At 41.9% G+C, this 23,505-nt stretch overlaps 1 protein-coding gene across 1 annotated transcript in view; it reads left to right on the top strand.

Annotated features, from left to right (window-relative positions):
• ttn.2 (titin, tandem duplicate 2) overlaps positions 1–23,505 on the top strand; it is a 217,356-nt gene that overhangs the window by 45,050 nt on the left and 148,801 nt on the right. Inside the window, exons 38-67 of the mRNA XM_085250572.1 lie at positions 3,286–3,564; positions 3,849–4,412; positions 4,648–4,929; positions 5,021–5,299; positions 5,382–5,663; positions 5,758–6,036; positions 6,257–6,544; positions 6,648–6,926; positions 7,043–7,324; positions 7,413–7,691; positions 7,861–8,139; positions 9,735–10,013; positions 10,100–10,387; positions 10,486–10,764; positions 11,054–11,335; positions 11,581–11,859; positions 11,944–12,222; positions 12,303–12,581; positions 12,669–12,956; positions 13,046–13,324; positions 13,642–13,923; positions 15,632–15,910; positions 16,026–16,307; positions 16,409–16,687; positions 16,915–17,202; positions 20,712–20,990; positions 21,275–21,556; positions 22,150–22,428; positions 22,522–22,809; positions 23,186–23,473. Coding sequence (XP_085106698.1) covers positions 3,286–3,564; positions 3,849–4,412; positions 4,648–4,929; positions 5,021–5,299; positions 5,382–5,663; positions 5,758–6,036; positions 6,257–6,544; positions 6,648–6,926; positions 7,043–7,324; positions 7,413–7,691; positions 7,861–8,139; positions 9,735–10,013; positions 10,100–10,387; positions 10,486–10,764; positions 11,054–11,335; positions 11,581–11,859; positions 11,944–12,222; positions 12,303–12,581; positions 12,669–12,956; positions 13,046–13,324; positions 13,642–13,923; positions 15,632–15,910; positions 16,026–16,307; positions 16,409–16,687; positions 16,915–17,202; positions 20,712–20,990; positions 21,275–21,556; positions 22,150–22,428; positions 22,522–22,809; positions 23,186–23,473 — 8,730 coding nt within the window. The remainder of the gene's footprint in view (positions 1–3,285; positions 3,565–3,848; positions 4,413–4,647; positions 4,930–5,020; positions 5,300–5,381; positions 5,664–5,757; positions 6,037–6,256; positions 6,545–6,647; positions 6,927–7,042; positions 7,325–7,412; positions 7,692–7,860; positions 8,140–9,734; positions 10,014–10,099; positions 10,388–10,485; positions 10,765–11,053; positions 11,336–11,580; positions 11,860–11,943; positions 12,223–12,302; positions 12,582–12,668; positions 12,957–13,045; positions 13,325–13,641; positions 13,924–15,631; positions 15,911–16,025; positions 16,308–16,408; positions 16,688–16,914; positions 17,203–20,711; positions 20,991–21,274; positions 21,557–22,149; positions 22,429–22,521; positions 22,810–23,185; positions 23,474–23,505) is intronic.

Below are 23,505 nucleotides of genomic sequence, written 5' to 3'. Positions count from 1 at the left end.
ATTGAGCTTCAGGCAGTCAGTGAAAAAAAGTCAAAACAGAAGTTAGCAGTTGTCGAGGAGCTCACACCACTTTCTGCTGTTAGCACAGAGCCACTGGGTGACAGGAAGTCTGCTACTGTTAAAATCACTTCAGAACCTAAACATCTAGTCAGTGGTCATCAAGTGAAAACACAACTGTCAATCCTGAAGGAGGAGTCTCAAGAGATCCCCAAACCACAGGAAGAGATGGGTTATAAGGTTAAGGAAGGTATTAAGATTTTATATTCGGCCCAGTCCACAGAAAAGCAGGTGCTTGCAGAGGGTCACACAACTGAGTTAGCAACAGCAGAATCTGCTGTTAAGTCTGCAATTAGAAAAGAACATAAGCCACCTGTCACAGCTTTAGTGAACGAGTCTAAGCAAACTCTTTGCAAGGAGTCAGAATTCTCTATTCAGAGGCCTGCTGAGGAAGCAGCCCATACCTGTAAAGATACGATGATGAAAGCAGCTCTAACTGCTGAAGAGACACGAATGCTGCAGGGTGAGTCCACACAGTTGCTTCCTAATCTAGACAGTGCCATGTCCATTAAGTCCCAGATAGAAGGAAAGCAGTTGTTACACCTGCAGGTTATAACAGAACAGGACCTCCTTCCATCTGAGAAAAGACTAACATATGAAAAACCAACACCAGAGCACGCAGGGACCAGAAAGAGTCCCACTTTGCTACATACTGTTAGTCAGGATGAGCAGAGAACAGTAGTTTGTGAGGCTACATCAGAGTTTGACTCCAAGGCAGACACTATAACCATAGAGCACCAGAAAGAGGCCCCTACCCTGCTGCATCTCCAGTCAACCCAGCCTGTGGAGGTCCTACCCAAAGAGGGCATTCTCACAGTTGAGAAGCCTGACCAGCTGGTGGCAATGCAGAAACAAGAAAAGGCAAGAAGCCATGCAGCTCTTTCAGAAGAGAAACCAGAGCTCACAGCTGATTTTTACTCAGAACTGGATTTGTCCTTGTCTGGAGTTCAGTCTCAGTCTCGAACTGAGCCCAAGCCACAAAGTATCCTCCAACTGTGCTACCAGCCTGTGCAGTTGTCAAAAGAGACACCAGTTAGCACAGAGTGCAAGCATCAGCGAGCTCTACTACAGAAGGAGGATCGCTGGAACGTGATGCATGTCACTTCTGTGACAGATGAACAGGCTTTGGAGGAGGGCCACACAGATCATTTAACAGCTATAGACAGATTCACATGTCAGACAACAGTAGAGCCAAAAGTACCCACTGAGCCAATCCAGATTGAGGAGAAAGAGATCTCCACTGAGAGTAGCGTCTTTCTAAAGGCAGCAGAACAGGACTTTGCTGTTCAGATCCAAGAGGGTCAGTCAGTCAGGCAGTCAGTAATGATGGACGAGAAGCGAGTGCTGACAGGTGAATTCTCTCAAGAGATCACCAAGTCTGAGACCACCAAAGTTGCTGTTAATGCACAGCAAAAGTTGTCCCTTTTGGCACCAGAATCTAAAGATATTACAGCTCTGCCTAAAGAGATGACATTTGTGATCCAGATCCCTAAATCATCCACTTCAAATATACAGCGTCAGCTCAGAGATGCTCTTCAGTCTGCTGTAGCCAGTGAACAGCCAGTGTTACTGGCTGAAGTTGTAGGATACCTAAACGCTGTAGAAGTACAGGAAGTCAAGGTTCAAAGAGAGCCCAAGTGGGCCATGTTCACATATCTGATCACAACAACAGGTGCCCCTGTGGAGATCACTCTAGCTTTTGAGGGTGAATACCCTCAGACAGCTGACCTCAGGACTGAGGTTCAGGCAGCATTTCACTCCATGGTGTATCAGGAGGCCCATGTTCTTACTTCAGAACAGCAAGGTACTATGCAACTAGACAAACCTCAGAGGGCACAAGCCACCTCAGCTCGCTCTAGCGAAACAGTGTCATCCATGGTAAAGACTGTGAGCGTGACAGAGAGCACAGCGGATTTTACTGCTGTTAAATCTCATTCTGCATCACTTCAAACTGAGTCTAAAATGGCAGTTGAGCATGCTACATTGGAGGAACAGGTTGTAGTGCAGGAATCCATGGACACAAAGGTAAAACGGTCATCCCATATCAAACTTCAAACTGAAGCTCACATAGCTTCTGAGCAGTCAGAGCAAGTTTCAAGACAGGAGGTGAGGTCAACAATCATTACAAGTCAAGAAAAAGATGTAGAAGTGTCTATCATTACCACTTCTACTACCACTGAGCAGGCAGTGGATGTCAGCATTTCCAAAGAGGGCATCGAAGTATCCAGACCAGAACCGAGAGAATATCCTGTAATTGTTAATTCTCTCAATGACATACTGATAGAAGAAGATAGTAGAGTAACCTTCAGCACTACCATTAAGTACGTCACAAAGGTTAACTGGTTTTTCAATGGGCAATTGGTGCAATCTGGCAAAGAGTTCAAGTGTTCCAAAGACCATGACACGTACACAATGGTTATCAACAAAGTTGTCAAGGAGAGGCATCAAGGAGAATATGTTTGTGAGGCTGAGAATGAAGCTGGCAGGACAACAACATCTTCAAGGCTCACTGTGGTCTCAAGAGGTTTGATAACAGGACAAATCTATGTATCATTCACTCATTCATCCAATTCATTTTCTTTGACAGCAACTAATCATTCAGTGGATCATTCCAAACCTTTGTCTTCACATGAATATATGCATTTGTCACCTTGGTTCCTCTATTCATTTCATAGCTTGGCATGAGCAGTCTAAGCAGGGCACTGGATGGTACTAACTCACTCTCTTCTTTTTTCCACATCATCTTGGTCAGTATTTCCTTAAAGGCCAGAACCATCGCAGTCGTAATGTAATTTTATTTCTGAAGTGCATAAGCTTCTTGCTATAATGTTTGTCATGATCTGGCCATTAGGATGTTTACATTGGCATGCAAGTGGCACCAGACTGCTTTGTTTTAAACGTGTTTTCCCATGATCTGTCGCCATTCTCCACGTCCACAATGTCTCTCTGCATGTTTTAAGGGCTTCAGATTGCCTCATCTTTCACAAACCAAGAAAATCACGTACACTGATATCATCTTCTTTCAGGCTGCTTTTGGTAAAACCATGGGGCTAATGTTCTGGCATTTTTTTGGTTTTGTTTTTCTCCACAGTCACCTTGGCTTGCCATCCACCATTATTGTACATTCCACCATTCCTTTTCCTAATCTTTTGTTTGTTTGTTTTTACCTAAAGAGTAGCAGTAAATTTCATTACTAAAATGTGCTTTTTTTGTCTGTGTCTGCAACAGTGCCCCCTGTCTTTAGGCAGAAAATCACACCTCTGGAGATAAATGTCGGCAGTCACACCAAGTTTGAATGTGAGATTGAAGAAGCTCCGGACGTGGCGTTCAAATGGTACAAATCTGGCACCGAAATCAGACAGAGTGAAAAGTATCGGATCGTCAGCCACCACACTAGTTCCTCTTTAGAGCTCCTGAACCCTGTCAAAGCTGATAGTGGAGAATACACCTGCAAAGCTTCAAATCAACACGGCACAGACAGCTGCACTGCCTCGCTCATTGTCACCGGTAAGATCCCAAAAGGACCTCATTTAAATTATCGCTATGCATATATGTGTTTGAGAGAGAGAGAATTATATACAAACACTGTGTTGTACTGTGAATTATCAAGGTCAAGTGTGGAAGGTATGCTTAGTTTATAGCGCTAAGCTGCTGTATTATTTGGCAGTATATCACTATTAAGAAGCAAAATGTTGCCATGTCATATTGATCACTGAGTTGCACAGGTTTATTTTTAATGGTGGTTTTTTAAACCTGTTGAACTTTTTGTGTGCTCTGCCTGCTCTCCATAGAGATGTACCCACCAGTATTTGTATCAAAACCAGACCCAATGACTTTATATGTGGGAAAACAAGCTGTGTTCCAGTGCTCACTTACTGGATCCTCGCCTATGGAAGTTGTCTGGCACAAGGACAACATAACAATTTCCTCTGAAGGGAACTATGTCATGAAATGTGAAAAGAACAAGTATTCCCTTCACATTAAAAGTCTTGAACTGACTGATCAGGGAGTGTACCTGTGCAAGGCTTCCAACAGTGTTGGTGTAGCTACTTTTTCAGTAGAGCTCAAGGTTATTGACAAGCCCCGGTTTGTTACGGTCATTGAGCCAGTATCTGCAGCTGTTAATGACCCACTGAGGCTGGAGTGCCACGTGAATGAGGACACTGGTGTGGCTGTCACCTGGACCAGGGATGGCAAAAAAGTCCACCAGAGTATGGAGTGTAAACTGTCCTTTGAGGACAAGGTCGCTGTTCTGGAGATCCCCAAGTCCAAACTAAAGGACTCTGGGAAATATGTGTGCACAGCTGCAAACGAGGCTGGCAGCTCCTCCTGTGAGGCTGTGGTAACAGTTCAAGGTAAGATCGTAACGGTGATCTTTCCATTTGCTGTGATGAAAACCTATGCATTTACCTGAAGTGAGGTCAATGTTGACAAGAGTTTTTAGCTAGCTCCAAGCTGATACTAATACTGTGCTGCCGTCTTATGCCTTTTTTGCATTCTTTTTTGCTTTCTTATGTCTTGGTTGACTTTTTTCTATATTTCACCAATGTATAAAAAGTCTTAGTGTTTTTGAACAAAACACTCTTTCAGAGCCCCCTGCCTTTGTGAAGAAAATGGAATCTAAGCTCACGTGGAAACAGGGCATAGCTGCACGCTTACAGTGCACAATCAAAGGATCGCCTGAACTTCACATCCACTGGTTCTGGAATGAAAGAGAGCTGAATAATGGAGACAAATATAAAATATCTTTCAAGAGTGGAGTTGCTACTGTGGAGATCATGAACCTTCTGGTCACAGACAGTGGCAGATACACCTGTGAGGTGTCAAATAATGCTGGGAGTGAAAGCTGCAGTACTCTTTTAGCTGTTAAAGGTTTGTCCAAGGATTTACTTTACATTTACTTCAGTTCAGACAAAAAACAAACTTTGGCATTAACTGCATTTACTTTACCTATGATGCATAGAGCCACCGTACATTAGAAAAGACCTGCAGACAGTAGAGGCAGTGAAGGGAGCAGCTGCTCACCTGGAGTGCGAGGTCACAGGAACAGCTCCTTTTGAAATCACTTGGGTAAAAAATAAGAAACCCATCACCAGTGATCAGAAATATAAATTGATTTCCCAAGACTCAATAGCAAGGCTGGAGATTCAAACATTTGACACTACAGATATTGGAGATTATCAGTGTGTCATATCAAATGATGTGGGAAAAGTCACCACTAAGGCTATGGCTAAACTTAAAGGTTAGTAAACTCAAGCCCATCACAGCAGTTGCGGAATCAGATTTAATTCTGTCCATTTTTAACTTGTAATGTGTTTCTGTAGATCCACCAACTTTCTCAAAAAGGGTTGAGAGTGTTACAGCAGTCTTGGGAAATACAGTAAAACTACAAGGAATGATTAAAGGTTCAACTCCCATCACTGTGAAATGGATGAAAGACTCCAAGATGCTAAGAGATGATGATCCAAATATCAAGATGGTTTTTGAGAACGGTGTTGTGAGTTTGTCGATAACAACAGTTGCCATCAGCCATGGTGGCAAGTATTCATGCCAAGCGGAGAACGAGGCTGGGCAACAAAAGTGTGAAGCGATCTTGACTGTGCAAGGTCAGATAGCATCTTTGATGCAGCGATGCCTTTACATATTGTAATACAGGTTTTTATGTCTAAACTCTTTGTCTTAAAAACTGTCTTATCCCAGAACCTGCCAGGATTGTAGAACCTGCAGAGTCCATTAGTGTGACGGCAGGGGACTCAGCCGCATTGGAGTGCACGGTCTCTGGAAGCCCAGATCTCAAAGTGAAATGGTTTAAAGATGGGAAGGAGATCATTAGTGGCCGTAAATATAAGATGACTCTGAAGGATAATATTGCCACCCTGAAAATTCTTACTGCAGAAAAAGGAGATACTTCAGAGTATAAAATGGAAGTGGCAAATAAAGTCGGGAAAGACCAGTGCACATGCTCAGTCACTGTCTTAGGTTGGCTGCTGGTTTCAGCTACTTCTGAAATTTCTTAAAACCTTTGTTTTAGCTGTGTGTGTTTACACGGAAAACACATTGTATTCATACATTTTGGGAAATGCATTATGCTATAGCCCTAAAATGTTGTGTGTACAATGTCATTTGCTTTTGGATTTTGCTCAGTGGTTCCTGTCAGTGTGAAACTGCAAATAAATGATTTTTCTTCTTTAACGTCCAGATCGGATAATGCCTCCAGCTTTCACCAAGTCGCTGAAAAGAGTTGACGGTAACATTGATAATCCTGTCTCCATGGATTGCAAGGTGTCTGGGTCACAGCCCATGACCGTGACTTGGTTCAAAGACGACCAGGAGATTGTTTCTGGAGACAAATTCCAGCCTGAATTTAAAGACAGCTCTGCTATACTGAGAATCATGTGGCTAGAAAAGGCTGACTCTGGTGTTTACAAATGCAGAGCCACCAACTCAGCTGGCTTTAAAGAAACCAGTGGCACGCTCTATGTGAAAGGTCACGAAGGCTTGGCTTATCTTATGCATTTGGTTTTTTTACGTGTAATCTCTGAATCATTTCATACTAACGTAAAATGTAAATTTGTGTTATTGGCCTCCAGAACCGCCAGCGTTCACAGTGAAACCACACGACCAGGATGTTATTCCAGGAACTACAGTTTCCTTAAGAACAGCATTCACTGGAACAGCTCCTTTAACTGTGAAGTGGTTCAGGGAAGAAAAAGACATAATTACAGGAGGCACTTATTTCATTAAAAAAGATGCCTCTTCAAGCTCTTTGGAGCTTCACTCTGTAAAGCCCACTGATACCTCGAAATACACGTGCGAAGTATCCAACGATGCTGGGAAGGTAGACTGCACGGTAGTCCTCTTTGTGAAAGGTGCAGTCTTTAGTATCATGTGCAACTTCATAAACCTGACTTCAGATTATGCCACTGATATGATATTAACCATAAATCTCTTCTGTCTCATACTGAATATTAACCTCTTCTATCAGAACCTCCCGTGTTTGTGAGGAAACCCGAGGCAACCAAGCTCATCACCAGTGGTGACTCTGCCAGGCTGGAGTGCAAAGTAACTGGCAGCCCAGTCATCGGTTTCAAATGGTTCAAGGATGAAATGGAGATCAGTGCCAGTACTAAATACACAATGAGCTTGATCGACTTGATGGCAACTCTAGAAATAGCTAATTGTACAGTAGAGGACACTGGAGATTATGTGTGTGTGGCATCAAGTGAGGCTGGAAGTGACCGTTGCACCTGCACAGTTATAGTCAAAGGTTGGTTTAGTGTTAGTTTTAACGATTTTACTTCTTCTTTTCTTGGTGATGTAACTATTTATATTACATGTCTGTTGTTTTGTTGTAGAACCGCCATTGTTTCTGCGTAGCTTGGAGCACAGGGACGTGGTGAAAGGTTCTGAGCTGATGCTAGAGTGCCAAGTCTCTGGTTCTGCTCCTTTTACTGTGTCATTTCATAAAAACTCCAAATTGATTCGGAACGACAAAAGACACAGGATTACTGTGAAAGATGACCTGCTAGCACTTCAGGTTCTGGTAGTAGAAACAGGAGATGTTGGTTTGTACCAGTGTAGTGTTGAGAATGAAGTGGGAAGGGCCTCCTGTGATTGTCACGTAACGCTAAAAGGTTAGTTTAGGTGCTTTTGTTGTTAGCTGCCGTAAGCTCTTCTCCTTACATTTCAAAAGGCTGCATTTTAATCTGTATCATATTTTTGAAATCTTAGCAAGCACAGTTCTCTTTTTGTTCAGAAGGAATTTACTTGAGATTGCTCAGCTTTTTACATTTTTCTTTGCAGAACCACCATCATTTGTTCGAAAGCTGGAGAACCTCAGCTCATTGGCTGGCAGCGAGGTTTCTCTGATTTGCAGTCTGAAAGGTTCTGAGCCCATAACTGTGGCCTGGCTAAAAGACAACCATGAGCTCAAAGAGGCTGAAAACATTCAGATTACATATGAGAACAAGACTGCTCTACTGCAGATCACCAACTTACAGAGCAGTCACTGTGGTAAATACTCTTGCCAGGTGCAGAATCAGGCTGGCAGCCAGACATGCTCTGCTGTGCTGACAGTCAAAGGTTGGTTAAGATATTAAACTCAACTTTGTTTGCACCCTTATTAAAATCTTTGTATGCCTTCACAGGTTGATAAACTTGACTGTTTTCTTGCAGTCCTGTGAAATGGGAAGTGCACCCTCCTTCAATTCTAAGAGTCCACATATTTGGACATAATAAAAATGTAACTGGCCCTTAGTAGGTCTTAAAATTAGGAATTACCATAGGAATTACCGGGGTAAATAGCAGTCAGGAAGGAAGGTATGAATGCATTACAGGGTCCCTAATTGGCAGAAATTATTAATTTAAGCAGCAAATATATATTTAAATGTAAACGTGTTCCTGTGATCATTATGTTGGCTTGCAAAAAATGTCTCCCTCTGCTGGCATGGCAGCTTACTGCAACATATTGCAACTTTTGCAAGCGTGTCCATGTCACACTTTGAATAATATTAATTATTATTATAATGATTATAATGTAATTATTGGTCATCAGTCAGTTTTTTTCAAACACCATAAGACACAAAGTGCTCAGAATTACAATTAGATTAAAAAAAATACATGTAAAGCATATAAAATATTCAAGGTAAGGATGCAGGCTTTTACCTTTTAATCTAAACATATAACAGTATTCCTTATTTTAAATGGTCTTAAATTAAAAATTACTTATATCATCATCTGTGATTTTGCATGTAGACTTTTTGCACAAAGTAGGAACATTTCCATGCACATATTAGTAAATAAGGGTCAGTATTCCCAAGTACAACATCATGGCCGAAAAAGAAAATAAAGGTATTGCAAAGGCTTAGTCAAAGTCCAGAAATCAGAAGATAAGAATTTAGTGATATCACTTATCAATCTTCTTCACATTTCAATTTGATTCTCTTCGATTCTTGCTTCGCTCTCATTGGCTCTCGTCACTAAATAGCATATCAGAGACATCACATTACTTAATTACTCACCGGAGAAAGTCATTCGTTACACAACTCTTTCCATTACTTTCTTGTTGCCTCGTAAAATGCCCTGAAATGTCTCATTAATGCCAGTTAAGAATATAAAAATCGGGCTAAAGTTCCACACACCAACACACATTTCTGTCCTAATGAGAGCAAACATACGCTCTTTCCTTCAGAAATGAACACACAACGCTGACAATAAAAGCAAAAAAGAAACTCGGCACACAGAGACTTCAAAGTGATTGTCACACAGATTCTACTGTAAAGCAGAAACAGGAATCTGATATAAATAGTTTGGTGGGACATTAAGAAAGTTATGCATAAACAAATGCTGGCAAACATCAGTAAACTGAGTTAAGCGAGAATGTCCTGATATGTGGAACCTTAGAATGAAGGTGTACTTTTTTTCACATGGCTTTCTAAAATCTGAATATATTAGCAGGAAGTTTCACTCAAGACAATGAGATTTGACTGAAACATTGATGACTTTTATACTCATTCATGCTTGAAATTACATGAATGTGACCTTGTAAGCTGACAAGAACCAAAGTGTAGAATCTTTAGTGTTCTGGAGGCTCAGGTTGAGGTTTGTAATTGATGTGTTGTAATATAGGAAGCTTTAAGATCTTTGCTGACTGTTTTTCTTTTTTTGGGACACCCCAGAACCAGCAAAAATCACAGAAGAGGTAAAGTCTATCAGTGTGACTCAGGGGGATCCGGCTACTCTGGAAGCCAGGTTCTCAGGCACAAAACCCCTGAAGGTCAGATGGATAAAGGCTGGCAAGGAGCTGACCTCAGGCCAGAGATATAAAGTACAGAGCAAAGATACCAGTTCTGTGTTGAAGATTATTAAAACTCAGAAAAGTGATGGTGGTGAATATGTCTTTGAGGTTTCAAACGATGTTGGACAAAGTTCGTGTGATGCCACACTCACCATTCTCGGTCTGTTCTTAATGTCTGTCACCTTAGTTTTGTTTAATTTAATCTTGCTTTGTTTCTCACTCGCCTTTTTCTTTTGTCCATGTTAGATCAAATAATTCCTCCGTCTTTTACAAGAAAACTGAAACAGACAGAGGGTGTCAAAGGATCATTTGCGCATCTGGAGTGTCTCGTGTCTGGTTCTCTTCCAATAACCATACAGTGGTACAAAGATGAGAAAGAGATCCAGACCGATGACAAACACAAATGCACATTCTTTGAAAATGTTCCGTTTCTAGAAATCTCCAATCTTGACACTAAAGACAGTGGCAATTATACCTGCATTGCTACAAATAAAGCAGGAACGGTCCAGTGCTCTGGAGTCTTATTTGTGAAAGGTCTGAACACATTTTTGTACCATTGAGCAGATGGATGTGTACAAAGAAATATAGTTAGACGCATTTTTACCCAGAATTGCTTTGTCTCTGTCTTTCAGAATCCCCGTGCATTCTTGAAAAACCTGAATCCATAAATGTTTTGCCTGGCTCAAAAGTCCAATTTAGTGTACTGTTCTCTGGCACACCACCTCTCACCACCAAATGGTTTAAAAGCAGTAAAGAGATCCTGTCCAGTGCTGACTGGTCAGTGATCAAAGATAACACCTCGAGCACACTGGAACTCTTCTTCGCAAAAACCACAGATTCTGGAGACTATGTCTGCCAAATACAGAACGAAGTTGGCTCCGCTTCATGCCAAGCAACACTCTTTGTCAAAGGTTATTAATCTTTATGTGAAACTGAGTTGCCAAGTATGCCTCCAGCCATCTGTTGGAGACATTTTTCTCACATTATATTTGACCTTTTCCCCTTGATTCACATTAAATCTCCACTTTCGACTGATAATTCGTACCTAAATTTTCCAAAACACCCCCTTGCAAGTTCCCAAAACTTGCTATGAGTTTGCTTAAAATGTTATCAACACTTGGATGGAAACATGCACTTTGTGAATGTGTCCCCCATGTTGTTCATCTGATGGTTTATCAGTCACTCTCTTTTATTCCTTAGTGCCTCCAAAGTTTACACAGATCCCAGCCCGTGTGTCTGTAGTTTGTCCTGGTCAGAGTAAGGTTTTTGAGTGCCAGGTGACCGGCACACCTGAGATTGACATCTACTGGTTCAAAGAAGGCTCTGAAATCAGCCCCACTGATCACTATAAGATGGCCTTTGTCAACTCTGTGGCAACACTGGAAGTCTGTGGGGCTGAAGTTAAACATAGTGGGCTTTACTACTGCGAAGCTCGTAATGAAGCTGGCAGTGAGAGCTGCAGCATGGAGTTGAAGGTCAAAGGTGTGTTGAATCAAAGTACACGATGTTCATTGTGCTAGAATTACAACAGCATTGAATTCAAAGCAGTGGTTTCCCTCAAACAAAGAGCTAGACTGATCTGATTTAAGTTAAACATAAAATAAACAACAGGGCTATCCAATATTTTTACCTATATGAACCTATATGAACTGTAAACCTCTGGACCAGCAAGTATGGACCTGCTGGAGTAGAATAGGTTCATGACCGTTTGCTCTCCCTCATTTCAGAACCGCCATCATTTATTAGAGAACTGGCTCGAGCTGATGTTGTGAAGGGCTCCACTGCCATGTTAGAGTGTCAAGTTGCTGGGACGGGTCCCTTTGAGATAACATGGCACAAAGATGGAAAGGAGCTCAAACCCAGTGCTAAACATGCCTTCTCTCAGTTAAATGACACTGTGTGTCTTGAAGTGCACAAATGTGATGCTGTAGATATTGGTGAATATCAATGCACTGTTGCTAACGAGGTGGAAAGCTGTACTTGTAAGACTACACTAAGCCTCAAAGGTTGGTCTAAGCAGAAGAATAATTCTGCATATTTTCATTTGAGGTGAGGTCTTTAAACTTTAATATTTCATTCTTTCCTAATAGAACCACCAACATTCATCAAGACAATTGAGAACACTGCTACTGTTCTGGGTAAAATGGCAGAGTTTCAGTGCATTGTGAAAGGCTCTCCCATCACCTCTGTACAGTGGAAAAAAGATGAGAATTGGATATTGGAGGATCCAAAGATTCAGAGAACATTTGAAAGCAATGTGGCTACACTCCGGATCCCTGCCTGTGAGGCGATACACAGTGGCAAATACACCTGCCAGGTGGTAAATGAGGCTGGGCAGGATAAGTGTTTTGCCGCCCTCACAGTGCAAGGTAACTAGTTGCAGCTATAAAATCTTTTTACACTCTGGCTCAGAAACGTTCTGAATTGTTGACTTTGCTTGGGATTTTAGTGCCTCCGCAGATCACAGAGAAACCTGAGGTGGTAAAGGTTACAGTTGGAGATCCAGTCAGTCTGGACTGTAAGGTTACAGGCTCCCCTGAACTCAGGGTGAAATGGATGAAAGATGGCAGGGAGCTCAAGTCCATCAGGCAGCACAAGCTGATCTTTGAGAACAATATCAGCAGCTTAAAGATTCAGGCTGCGCAGACAGAGGATGAAGGAGAGTATGTCTTTGAGGTGGTAAACTACATCAGTAGCTGTACCTGCAAAGTCAAGCTAATTGTATTAGGTTAGTTTCTAAAACACGCCGCTGCTGCTAGACATAATAATATGTTCACAAAGTCTAACTTGTGTCTTGGTGTTCTCTTGGCAACAGAGCAAGTAATTGCCCCAAGCTTCATCAAACCCCTGGTAGACATGCACGAGATATTGGGGTCCTTTGTTCAGATATGTTGCAAAATATCTGGTTCTCTCCCCATCTCTGTGGAATGGAAGAAAGATGGAACCAAAATCTCTAGTGGTCTAAAGCACAAGCTCATTCAGCAGGACAACTCTGTGTCCATTGAAATTGAACAGCTAGAGAGAGCTGACGCAGGGTTATACTCTTGCAAACTGACTAACGCAGCAGGAAGCTGTGAATGCAGTGGGTCCATCGTGGTCAAAGGTCAGACACTGCTTTTTTTTAACATGATTGGTCATATGATCCTAAACCAAAGGTGAGTACATCTTTAACCTTGTTCATCTTGTGTTCAGAACCTCCAAGCTTTGTGACAGTGCCCGAGTCGCAGACAGCTCTACCCAAAGCCACTGCACGCTTCAAAGGCACTTTTAAGGGAACTCCTCCCTTCACAGTCAAATGGTTTAAGGACGACACAGAGCTTATGACTGGGCCTACTTGTTTAATAGGGCTTGATGGGCTGTCCTGTTTCTTAGAGCTCTATTCAGTGGGCGTCACACAGAGTGGAGTCTACTCTTGCCAAGTCAGCAATGATGCTGGCTCCGTACACTGTAGTGCAAACCTGACAGTAAAAGGTTGGATTTACATGTTTTAAATCAATCCTTGCAGAGATGTATTTATCTCATTTCTTCATCGCTGGCAAAACCCAATCCTTCAGTTACATTTTGTGTAGCTTTGCAGCATTTTGTTTATTATGTACAGCTTTTCCACTGCTGCGTTTTCTATGAAGCAATATATTTAGCATTTGTATGGCATTCACGCAGCCATTTTGCTTTTCCTTCTAACCCGTCATTCTTGGCTTATCTCATCTGCTCACCTCCTGCCCATCTTAACCATGTTAAATGGTGAGTGTTTCCTCAGCTGATAACATATCTGTGTTTTGGCTTTCCAGAACCACCTGAATTTCTACTGAAACTCCCTGCCAATAAGTTTTTGAAGCAGGGTGAGTCACTCCGCCTGGAGTGCAAAGTCAGTGGCACAGTCCCTCTGAAAATTACCTGGTTCAAAAACGACACCAAAGTTACAGACGGTGGCAACTACAGGACGTCGTTTGTTGACTCAGTAGCAGTGCTAGAACTGGTCTCCACTAGTTTTGAGGATGATGGAGTTTACACCTGTGAGGCTCAGAATGATGCTGGCAGTGTGAGCTGCAGCACTACACTTACCATTAAAGGTTAGCATCCCGTGGACTTCTGAAATATATTTTATTATTCTGATCACAGTGGCTGTTCAGTGTATTGGTGGGTTATATAGCTGTGTTCCACTGCTTAAAGCTGGTATCCATAACTGATTGCACTACTTTATTTAACAATCCAGTATGGTCGAGGGTCATCTGAGGCTTTTCCCTTTCTTGTACCGCTGAAAATGTTAATCTGCAAGTCAAAACAGATCATTTCACTTGAGCCAATACATTTTACATAACGCTTCACGCTTACCGAGATGGAACCGTTTAAGTTAACTGTAATGCTCTTTGTTAAAATCCAAGCCATTCTACCTGTAGCTCCAGCAACATATGTTTGAACTTCTACAACGCTAAAGGAATTCACCATCCTGTCTGCAGTACAACAAATAGGTTTTTTTCCACAAACGTGCTGGCTTGTTGTAGTTTCTGATACATTTCTATCATTCCATGATCTTAGCTGCAGTGCAAGATAACATAACATCTCTACACATCTCAATAGTCTTACAACTGTGTCCATTTGTACTTAGAGCAACCGTTTTGGTATAAAAACATATTGAAGGTACATTTCTAAACTCCGACCCCAGTTCCATCAAAGATGAGACACTGTGTAAAATATCAATAAAAACAGAATGCAGTAGTTCGTACAAGCCCTTATTTTAATTAACGATAGAACAAAAATGACACAGTCTCAGATGTATTTGCAGCAGATTGCGCAGCAGCATACCAAATATGTGTTTACAACTCTAACAGCTCATCTGCATCATAGTTCAAATTCACTTTCCCCAAAATTCCACACCAGTTTAGAAAAATTCCAAGTTCCGTAACAAATTTCAACAATTCCAAAATTTTCACTGAACTTAAACCACACTTAAATTACGGATTTGCTGTCACTACAACTTCCAACTTCATTTTCCACATTTCTTAGAGATCTGCTATTCTAATTGCAGTTCCAACAAATTCTAAGACCCCAGCAAAATTCCACATTCCAATTTTGTGTTAGGAACATGACCCAAACTCAGGACTTTCCTGGTAGCGACTGTGAATTTATTTACAGTATTAGAATAAACAGTGAGAAGCAAAAAGTGTTCAAAACAGTGGGATTTCCAAAATTCCCGTGATTACCTGACAAAACAAGACGTAACGATTTAGTAAACGTTTTCACCAGACGATGGCCTGAGACAGCTTTCAGTTTCCGCGAGCCGGGCTTGTGCTAACTTTGCCACTCAGCGATAGAGCGTTGATCGAAGCCCAGCCACACTGTTAAATAGCAGACAGTTGATGAGGACCGCTGGCAGCAGATGGATCCTGATTGAAGAGCAGGTGTGGCTGTTCTTAGCCCGGGAACGCCACCAGCCTGGTGTTGCCCGAGAACCGGCACACTGGCCACACACACAAACGCACACAGAGGGAAACAGGGGACTAAAAACAAACCACTCAAATGACATAACATTAAAAGCAGTTCGACCAGCGAGGACTGACGGACCATGACAAATTGTTCCATAAAATTTCCACATTAAATATACAATCTTTTCTAAGACTTCATGTTCATACAAAAATTCCACCCGTTAATCTCTAGTAACGTTTTCAACACTGCCAGCTTTGAGCTTCATTCAACAGTTATGGATTCCAGTTTTAGGATCTAGACATGAATTGTTTCCCTCGTGTATTCCTCTTTAACGGTTCCATCATCTTTCTATAGACCCCCCATCTTTTGTCAAAATACCCCAGCCTGTTGAAGGGCTGAAGGGTAAGGACGTAAGTTTGTACTGCGAGATCAGTGGTACAGCTCCATTCCAGATCACCTGGTTTAAAGACAGAAAACCTCTCATGGAGAGCAGGAAGTTTAAGCTGGTGAGCGAGGGCAGCTCAGCCACACTGCATGTCATTGGAATAGAGCCCTCAGACGCCGGCGAATACGAGTGCAAAGTGTCAAACAGTGTAGGAAGCGATACCTGCCAGACATCAATTAAACTCAGAGGTCAGTAGAAATCGCGATAGCATTAAATTAAAATAATATAAAATAAAATTAGATTTTCAAATGACTTTGTCACCTTGCTGACTTTGCCTTTGCGCTGTTTTTCTCCTCTCTTCAGAGCCACCATCATTTGTGAAGAGACTGTCAAACATTACAGTGATACTGGGAGGGGAGGTGACCCTTGTGGCCACTGTTAAAGGCTCTGAACCCATTACTGTGTCCTGGGTTCAAGACAAGGATCACATTCTCAGGGACAGTGACAACAGGAAAATCACCTATGAAAACAACCAGGTGGCAGTTAAAATCTTTAACGCTGATGCAACTACGGCAGGCAAATATACCTGCCAACTCAGAAACGATGCTGGGAGTGTGGAGTGTTTCGCTAACTTGACTGTTCTAGGTTTGTAATCATATAATTCTCTCTCTTTCTGTTTTGTTTTTCTACCTGGAGCCTGAATGTGTGATTTTAAGTATTTTCTGCTCCCTCTCTGTTGACTCCAGAGCCTGCTAAAATAGTGGACAAGCCGGATGCTCTGAGTGTGACGGCAGGTGATATGGCTGCCCTGGAGGTCAAAGTGTGTGGAACCCCAGAGCTCATACCCAAGTGGTTCAAAGATGGTGCTGAGCTGGCTTCTGGGAGAAAATACAAAATCTCATTTTCCCGGATGATTTCGAGCCTGAATGTGCTGTCTGCTGAGAAAGTTGACTCTGGAGAATACACATTTGAGATTATGAATGAAGTTGGGAAGGACCTGAGTAAAATCAATCTCACTGTTTTAGGTAGGTAACGTCTTCGTACCATGAGCTGGAATATCCTGATCAGTGTGTTCACTCATTACCCCATTGACATGAGGGAAGAGGATTCATTGAAAGTACTTTTACCCTAGTATCGTATTTTTCGGACTATAAGGCGCACTGTCGATTGCGCCTTATAGTCCAAAAATTACGGTACTTTTCTTGACAAATGGATACTCTTTAACAGCATTGTTTGTTTCCCTCTGAAACAGATAAGACGATTCCTCCAACATTCTCACGGAAACTGAAAGACTGTACCACTGTTGTTGGAAAACCTTTAGAAATAGAGTGCAAAGTGTCAGGCTCATCTCCTTTTACCATTTCATGGTACCACAATGACGAGGAGATAAAGAGTGGGCCAAATTATGAGATTTCATTCAGTGACAACAACTGTACACTAAGGGTGCTCACGCTGAAGCTGGCTGACTCTGGAGCATACAAATGTAAGGCTGTCAACAAGGCGGGAACCACAGAAACTACAGCCTTCCTGGTTGTTCGAGGTCAGTATCCCAATCCCAGTATCCCAGTCAAAGAAGTCTTTATGTTGCTGCTGTCTGTTGAATGTTTCAGCACCCGTTTCTCTGAGCTGCCTCCAATTAATTCAGTGAAAAGCAGTGGCGTGTCTAGAAAATTTTTGTTGGGGGGGCCAAGAAGGGGCACATATTTGGAGAAGGGTGGCAGATGTAATTGGCAGATAATGTTAAAAAAATGTCTACCAACCATTAACCATAATTCAATAACCCTGTAAACCTAAAAATCCGAATGCACTTTTAACTGTTATTAGAATGAGATTTTAACCACTACGGTGCAAAGTTTTTAGATACTGCGTTGATAAAGTACAAGAGATACAATCAGTGCTTTGTCAGTGTTTACTCAGCATTCAAGGACATCAATATTTGCATAGTAGTTTTACTGCCATGTAGTGCACATATGTTTTGGGCAAAAACATTTTTGAATATTAAAATACGAACATTTGTAACAAACAATTGGCATATTAGCCAATGCAAAACTTTATCTGCTTATTAGAAACAGAAGATAATCTTCTCACAAACTGATGTTTGATTTTGAAACAGGAAAAAAGTGGAGAAACAAATGAAAAGACTAACATTTGAATAAAACCTGAAAGCAAGTAAATACTTTCTATGCTGCCTTATGGTAAACTTTGGTAATATTGATCAAGAACAACACTGGCTGATGATGAAATACAGTCAGCTGGCATGGTGACACTGCCAGTATTAACCTGCAGGGCTGGACTGGGACAGAAAATCGGGCATTTTGACTAAAGACCGGCCCACCAGGTATTAAAGCCATAAAGCCTTTGAATGAAAACAAACGCTGTGGTGACAGTGATGTACACTTGATATCTTTTTGGTATATGTATGATTTCTATACATTTTATGTCAGATAAAAACTTTGGTTGTAAGATTTAGATAATTATTTAATAAAAGCTAGACATTTTAAATGAGAATAAGAAAGAAAAGTATTTCTTTGTGCCCCCTCTCCCTGTTAATGCCCTACATGCCCCCCTGGCAAAACTTTGCTAGACCCGCCCCTGCGCAGTTACCAGCTGTCAGCTACATAAAAAAGGATCCTGGTGTTATTTGTCTCTCAGAAACAGTTCATAACTTCAACTCATTCATGTCACCTAAAAGGTAAACCTGTTTCTCCATCACCTGTTCAGCTCTGATGGTTCAGTAAGGACATCTCCTGGTTTCACCTTCATGTTTCCCTCTCATTAGGGTGGCTGTGGCTACAATGTAGCTGCCATCACCAGTGTGTGAATGTGTGTGTGAATGGGTGGATGACTGGATGTGTAAAGCGCTTTGGGGTCCTTAGGGACTAGTAAAGTGCTATACAAATACGGACCATTTAGGATATCCAAACCGACATCATGACCAGCAGCTTTTACAGCTGTGGCTCCAGCAAACATCAGCTGATACTAGAAATTAATATTAAACACATTCTAACAACAGCTGATCAAGCTTAAACGTGCTGCTGTTGTTTAGCGCGACATCCGCTGGTTTCCTCTTTCTGGTGCAAAGTGGGCGATAAACAAACAAGAGAGAAAAGCCGATCAGCTGATCATTGATCAGTTTCATGATTGAAGTAGCAACAGGAGAGGCAGGGGAGAGAATGAGAGAAGAAGAGGCAGCTGCAGCGTAAACACACAGAATAAATCCAGCTTTGTGTCTTTTTTTCATTATAGCTGAAAAAAACTGTGTCTCTTCTCAGCTCAATACGAAACGCGTAACATTTTCTCTGAATGCGGGACTATTTCATTTTTACGGGACGGTTGGCAACTCTACTAACTAACCTTATGAATAAAGTTCACTATCAGTAACATCATAGCACCCACCCAGCTGTATAAAAAGTTCGTCATGCTAGCTAGCACGCAGTACGAGTTATTGTAACTGACTGTAAAGAGTCAGCACAAGGAAAATGAACTCCACCTAAACTTGGTTGATATCTGACCCAGATAGACTGCAGGTCATAACTTCTTACCTGAAGTTCAGTTCACCTGACACTCGGACCGGCGGCCGCTGTTCCAGGTTAACTGGTGCTTAGATTAACTGGATTTGGTCGAACAGATGTGTGCCACACTTGCGTTTCAGGAGCTGCTACCGACAAGCCAGCAAAAAAAACGCCAAGTGTGTCACCTGTGAAGTTATCTCCAACACACTTTACCGACAGTCTCGGTCGTTGTGTCCCTGGGCAAGACACTTCACCCGTTACCTACGGGTCAGAGGGCCCGGTGGCGCCAGTTTCCGGCAGCCTCGCCTCTGTCAGTGCGCCCCTGGGCAGCTGTGGCTACAATGTAGCTGCCATCACCAGTGTGTGAATGACTGACTGTAAAGCGCTTTGGGGTCCACAGGGACTAAATAAAGCACTATACAAATACAGGCCATTTACCATTTACAATGAAAAACAGTTCTGTGACAAATAAATCCTACAGTCCATGCACAAAACCATCTGTGTCTGTTCTCAACAGAGTATGCACACAGAGCTCTGCAACATCACAAATCAAATCTAAAGTGACAATGTTCTTTGATTACTGTCTTTGTACTTATGACAACTAATCATAAAAAATGTGTTAAAAATAGTGAACTGATAAACTTGTAAAAATCAATATTTATGCAGAATGTATCTGATATATTCTTGGATTTTGATTGTTGTTAGAATGTTAGAAAACGGTTTCAGGCGTAACAGGTGGTGTTTTATATCAAAATTCACAATAACAGAATTCAATAAAATTTTATTTATTCATAAAGCACCAAATTATAACAACAGTTGCCTCAAGGTGCTTTATATTGTAAGGTAAAGACCCTAAAATATAGTGTTCACTACTGGCAGACCCTACTCCCAGTGGCTCTGCAGGTTCAAATGCACTGCAACCTAAGAAAACACCAGCAAATAGACAATTGCAGCAAAAGCACACAAAACAAACGGAAATATAATTACATTAAAAATTATTTAGGCGAGACAAGAGCTGTGGATTGAAAGAAGTGTTGGAGTAATGTGTGTGCTCAACACATGATTCATGCAATCCTGTAGATACACATTTGCTATCAGTCACCTTCTCAGCTGTTCCGTCACATTATTGTCTCCTTTAAATCAATATTGTTTTTGTGAGGTTTTGTTTTATTCCACTGTGAACATTAATTTGCAGTTTTCTACTTGCTGATGTTTTCTTTGGTTGCAAGGTGTTTGACTTGTCTGGACCACTGTATCAACCAGGTTGGGAAAAGATACAAGCACCCCACAGGAGACCACCTGTCCTCTGTGGTGCCCACACATGTGACGGGCCCCACCTCCTGCCCCCCAATACCTTTATTAAACAGTTAAGATAGAAGTAGAATCAGAATCCTTTATTATTCACTGAGGCAAAAATCACAGTTTTTGGCAACAATTCAGATTGTAATGCAGTCATCTTATCGTTTTAGCCCGTTCTGTTATTGCCCTGACAATTCTATGTCTGATAGAAATGTTTGATATTTCTGTTTGGACCCAGAACCTCCAACGTTTGTGGTGCCACCGCAGCCAGTGGAGGCCATGCCAGGCTCTAATGTGACGTTCTCAGCCATGGTGAAAGGCAGCGCCCCTCTCAAACTCAAGTGGTTCAGAGGGACGAAAGAGATCGTAGCTGGACATGGCTACGATTTCTCCCTGGATGATAACAAAGTTCTGTTAGAGCTTTACAATGTGGACAAATCTCATGCTGGAGAGTACACCTGTCAGATCATTAATGACGCAGGAAAAGAAAGCTATCCAGTGAATCTCACTGTCAAAGGTTGGCCAGAAAGAACTTATTTCTTATTTCACTAAAAAATATATATTTTTAAAATGTGGTTAATCCCAGGTAAGGTTTGGGTAACTTTGTTACCTTTGGTTAATATTAAAACATGTACATGTGACAGATATTTTAAGATCAGGAAAGGGGCAAATATCTTTTCAGTGGCACCACACACCTTTCTGCTAGCAACATTAATTAGTTAAATGCAATCGACTTTAGGTTTTTCTTGTCTATAAATTTCTTCTAACGCAATCATTTTAATAACATATTGTGTTTTTCAGAGCCAGCAACTTTCTCAAAGAAGCTGAAGGACATATCAGTTGAAAAGGGCAAACCATTAACCCTGGAGTGTACATACACGGGCACCCCCATGATCACTGTGAGCTGGTACAAAGATGGCCAGCAGATCTTTGCTTCATACAAATACAACATTACCACAACAGAAAGCTCCTGTATCTTAGAGTGTCTCAGCACTGATGACAAGGAGGCTGCAGGAAAATACTGCTGCCAAGTGTGCAACGATGCTGGGAAAGACACGTGTGAGGCAGTGGTTTCTATCCTCGGTTAGTACAAGATCACTGAACCCACTCTGTTTGGGTTCATTTGTTGATTTGTTCCTGCAAAATATTCTTGGGCAAGCGTCCGATGCATCCACCAGAGTACAAATGTGTGTGAATGTTAGATAGAAAGAGCAACACAAACTGAATAGTTAAAAGAATGAAAAATGCCCCTTATTAGGTAATAATCGAGAGTCAAACTTTATACTCTCTTCAGAGCCGACCACCTCAACAAAGTCTTTCCTTCTGATTAGGCAAATCAGGAGACTCTACTTAGAAGCAGTGTGCAGTGGTTGTAAACCTGCAGTAATAAGTAACAAACTGATATCAGCACATTGCAAAGGTATAAAAATATGGAAACCTCAAACATACAGAAGCCAGAGGTTTTGCATTATGGATGTTACAGTCGCCCACTTTTATTCAGTAAAATTGCATATAAGACTATATGATGAGGAAAAGCCTGATAGGTTAATCTATAAGCAATAATACATACAACCACACTCAAAGCAAGACTTATTATATGTGTAGCTGTCCCAAAGCCTGCAGATCTGATTTAATTTACAGTGTGTCCCTATGTTTTCTGGCGTTTGCACACACAGAGCCACCATATTTTACTGAGTCACTGGAGCCCATGGAGGTGACAGCTGGAGATGCTGTCTGTCTGAAATGTCAGGTTGCAGGCACACCTGAGATCAAGGTGTCCTGGTTCAAGGCTGATGGCAAAGTCAGGTCTAGCCCCACCTGCAAGCTGGAGTACACAAAGGGTGTTGCCTGTTTGAAGCTAAGTAAAGCCACCAAGTCCGATATCGGAGAGTACACCTGCAAGGCAGAGAACAGGATTGGCTCTGCTTCCTCCAGCTGCAGACTCAATGTGCAAGGTAAAACCTAGTTTTCCAGATTACTAAATTTATACCTTTGTAAAAATCACTGGCTTTTCAGACTAATGTCTGCCATGTGTTTATCTTTTACAGAAGCTAAAACGCCACCATCATTCCCAAAGAAGATCACCAGCCTGCAGCAAACTGAGGGCCAGCCAGTGCGCTTTGAGTGCCGCGTGGCTGGCTCATTGCCCATCGAGGTGTCCTGGCTGAAAGACGGCAAACCTCTGAGTCAGGGGGAGGAGTTTTCCATGCTGTACGATGATAACACAGCTGTTCTGCAGATCAACAACAGTGAGATGAGGCACTCTGGGGAGTACACTTGCGTGGCCACCAACAGTGTGGGCTCAGCTTCATGCAGAGCCAAGCTCACTCTGCAAGGTGTGTGACGCATGATTGGATGGTTGATTCATTAATACTGGATGCTTATGAAGCAAACAGTGTAACGTTTAGATATCTCACCGTCACCTACTGATTCTGACTAGACAAAAACGAGTCTTCTATTTATTGTGAAACTGTGTTAGGAGACCTCATGACTTCTGGTCACTGCTCCTCACGTTTCTGAAAATGCCCCACTCTGTTGTACTTAACCACCTTTCTCTTTCACGTTCTAGACGTTCTAAATGTCTTTTGTTTATTATTTTTGACAGCACTTTGGTCAGATGGTGCTGAGCTGTTTAAGGCCCCAAACTGTTTAATCGTGTCCATCTAAAGATTTGTTCTTTTATCTTCCTTTCATTCATTCGCCACTCTGCAGAACCCAGATACCCTCCGGTATTTGACAGGAAATTGTCACTACAGGAGGTGACAGTGGGTGACAGCATTGAGCTGGAATGTCACATGACTGGTTCTACCCCCATTAAAGTCACTTGGTCCAAAGACCACAAAGATATTCGCTCTGGGGGGAATTATAAGATTAGCTGTGTGGATAATACACCTCACCTGACCATTCTGAAGGCAGATAAATCAGATACAGGGAGGTACTTCTGCCACGCCTCTAATGACATGGGGAAGGACTCTTGTTCCTCTGATATCACTGTCAAAGGTATTTGAACCTGGGGCACACTCATGCCATCT

The sequence above is a fragment of the Mchenga conophoros genome, linkage group LG16 (assembly GCF_057382185.1).
Source record: "Mchenga conophoros isolate Kocher_MC1m ecotype Shallow Benthic linkage group LG16, M_conophoros_male_GT1.1, whole genome shotgun sequence".
Lineage (NCBI taxonomy): Eukaryota > Metazoa > Chordata > Actinopteri > Cichliformes > Cichlidae > Mchenga > Mchenga conophoros.
Note: the sequence above shows the minus strand (reverse complement) of the source record. Positions and strands in the feature narration are given on the sequence as shown.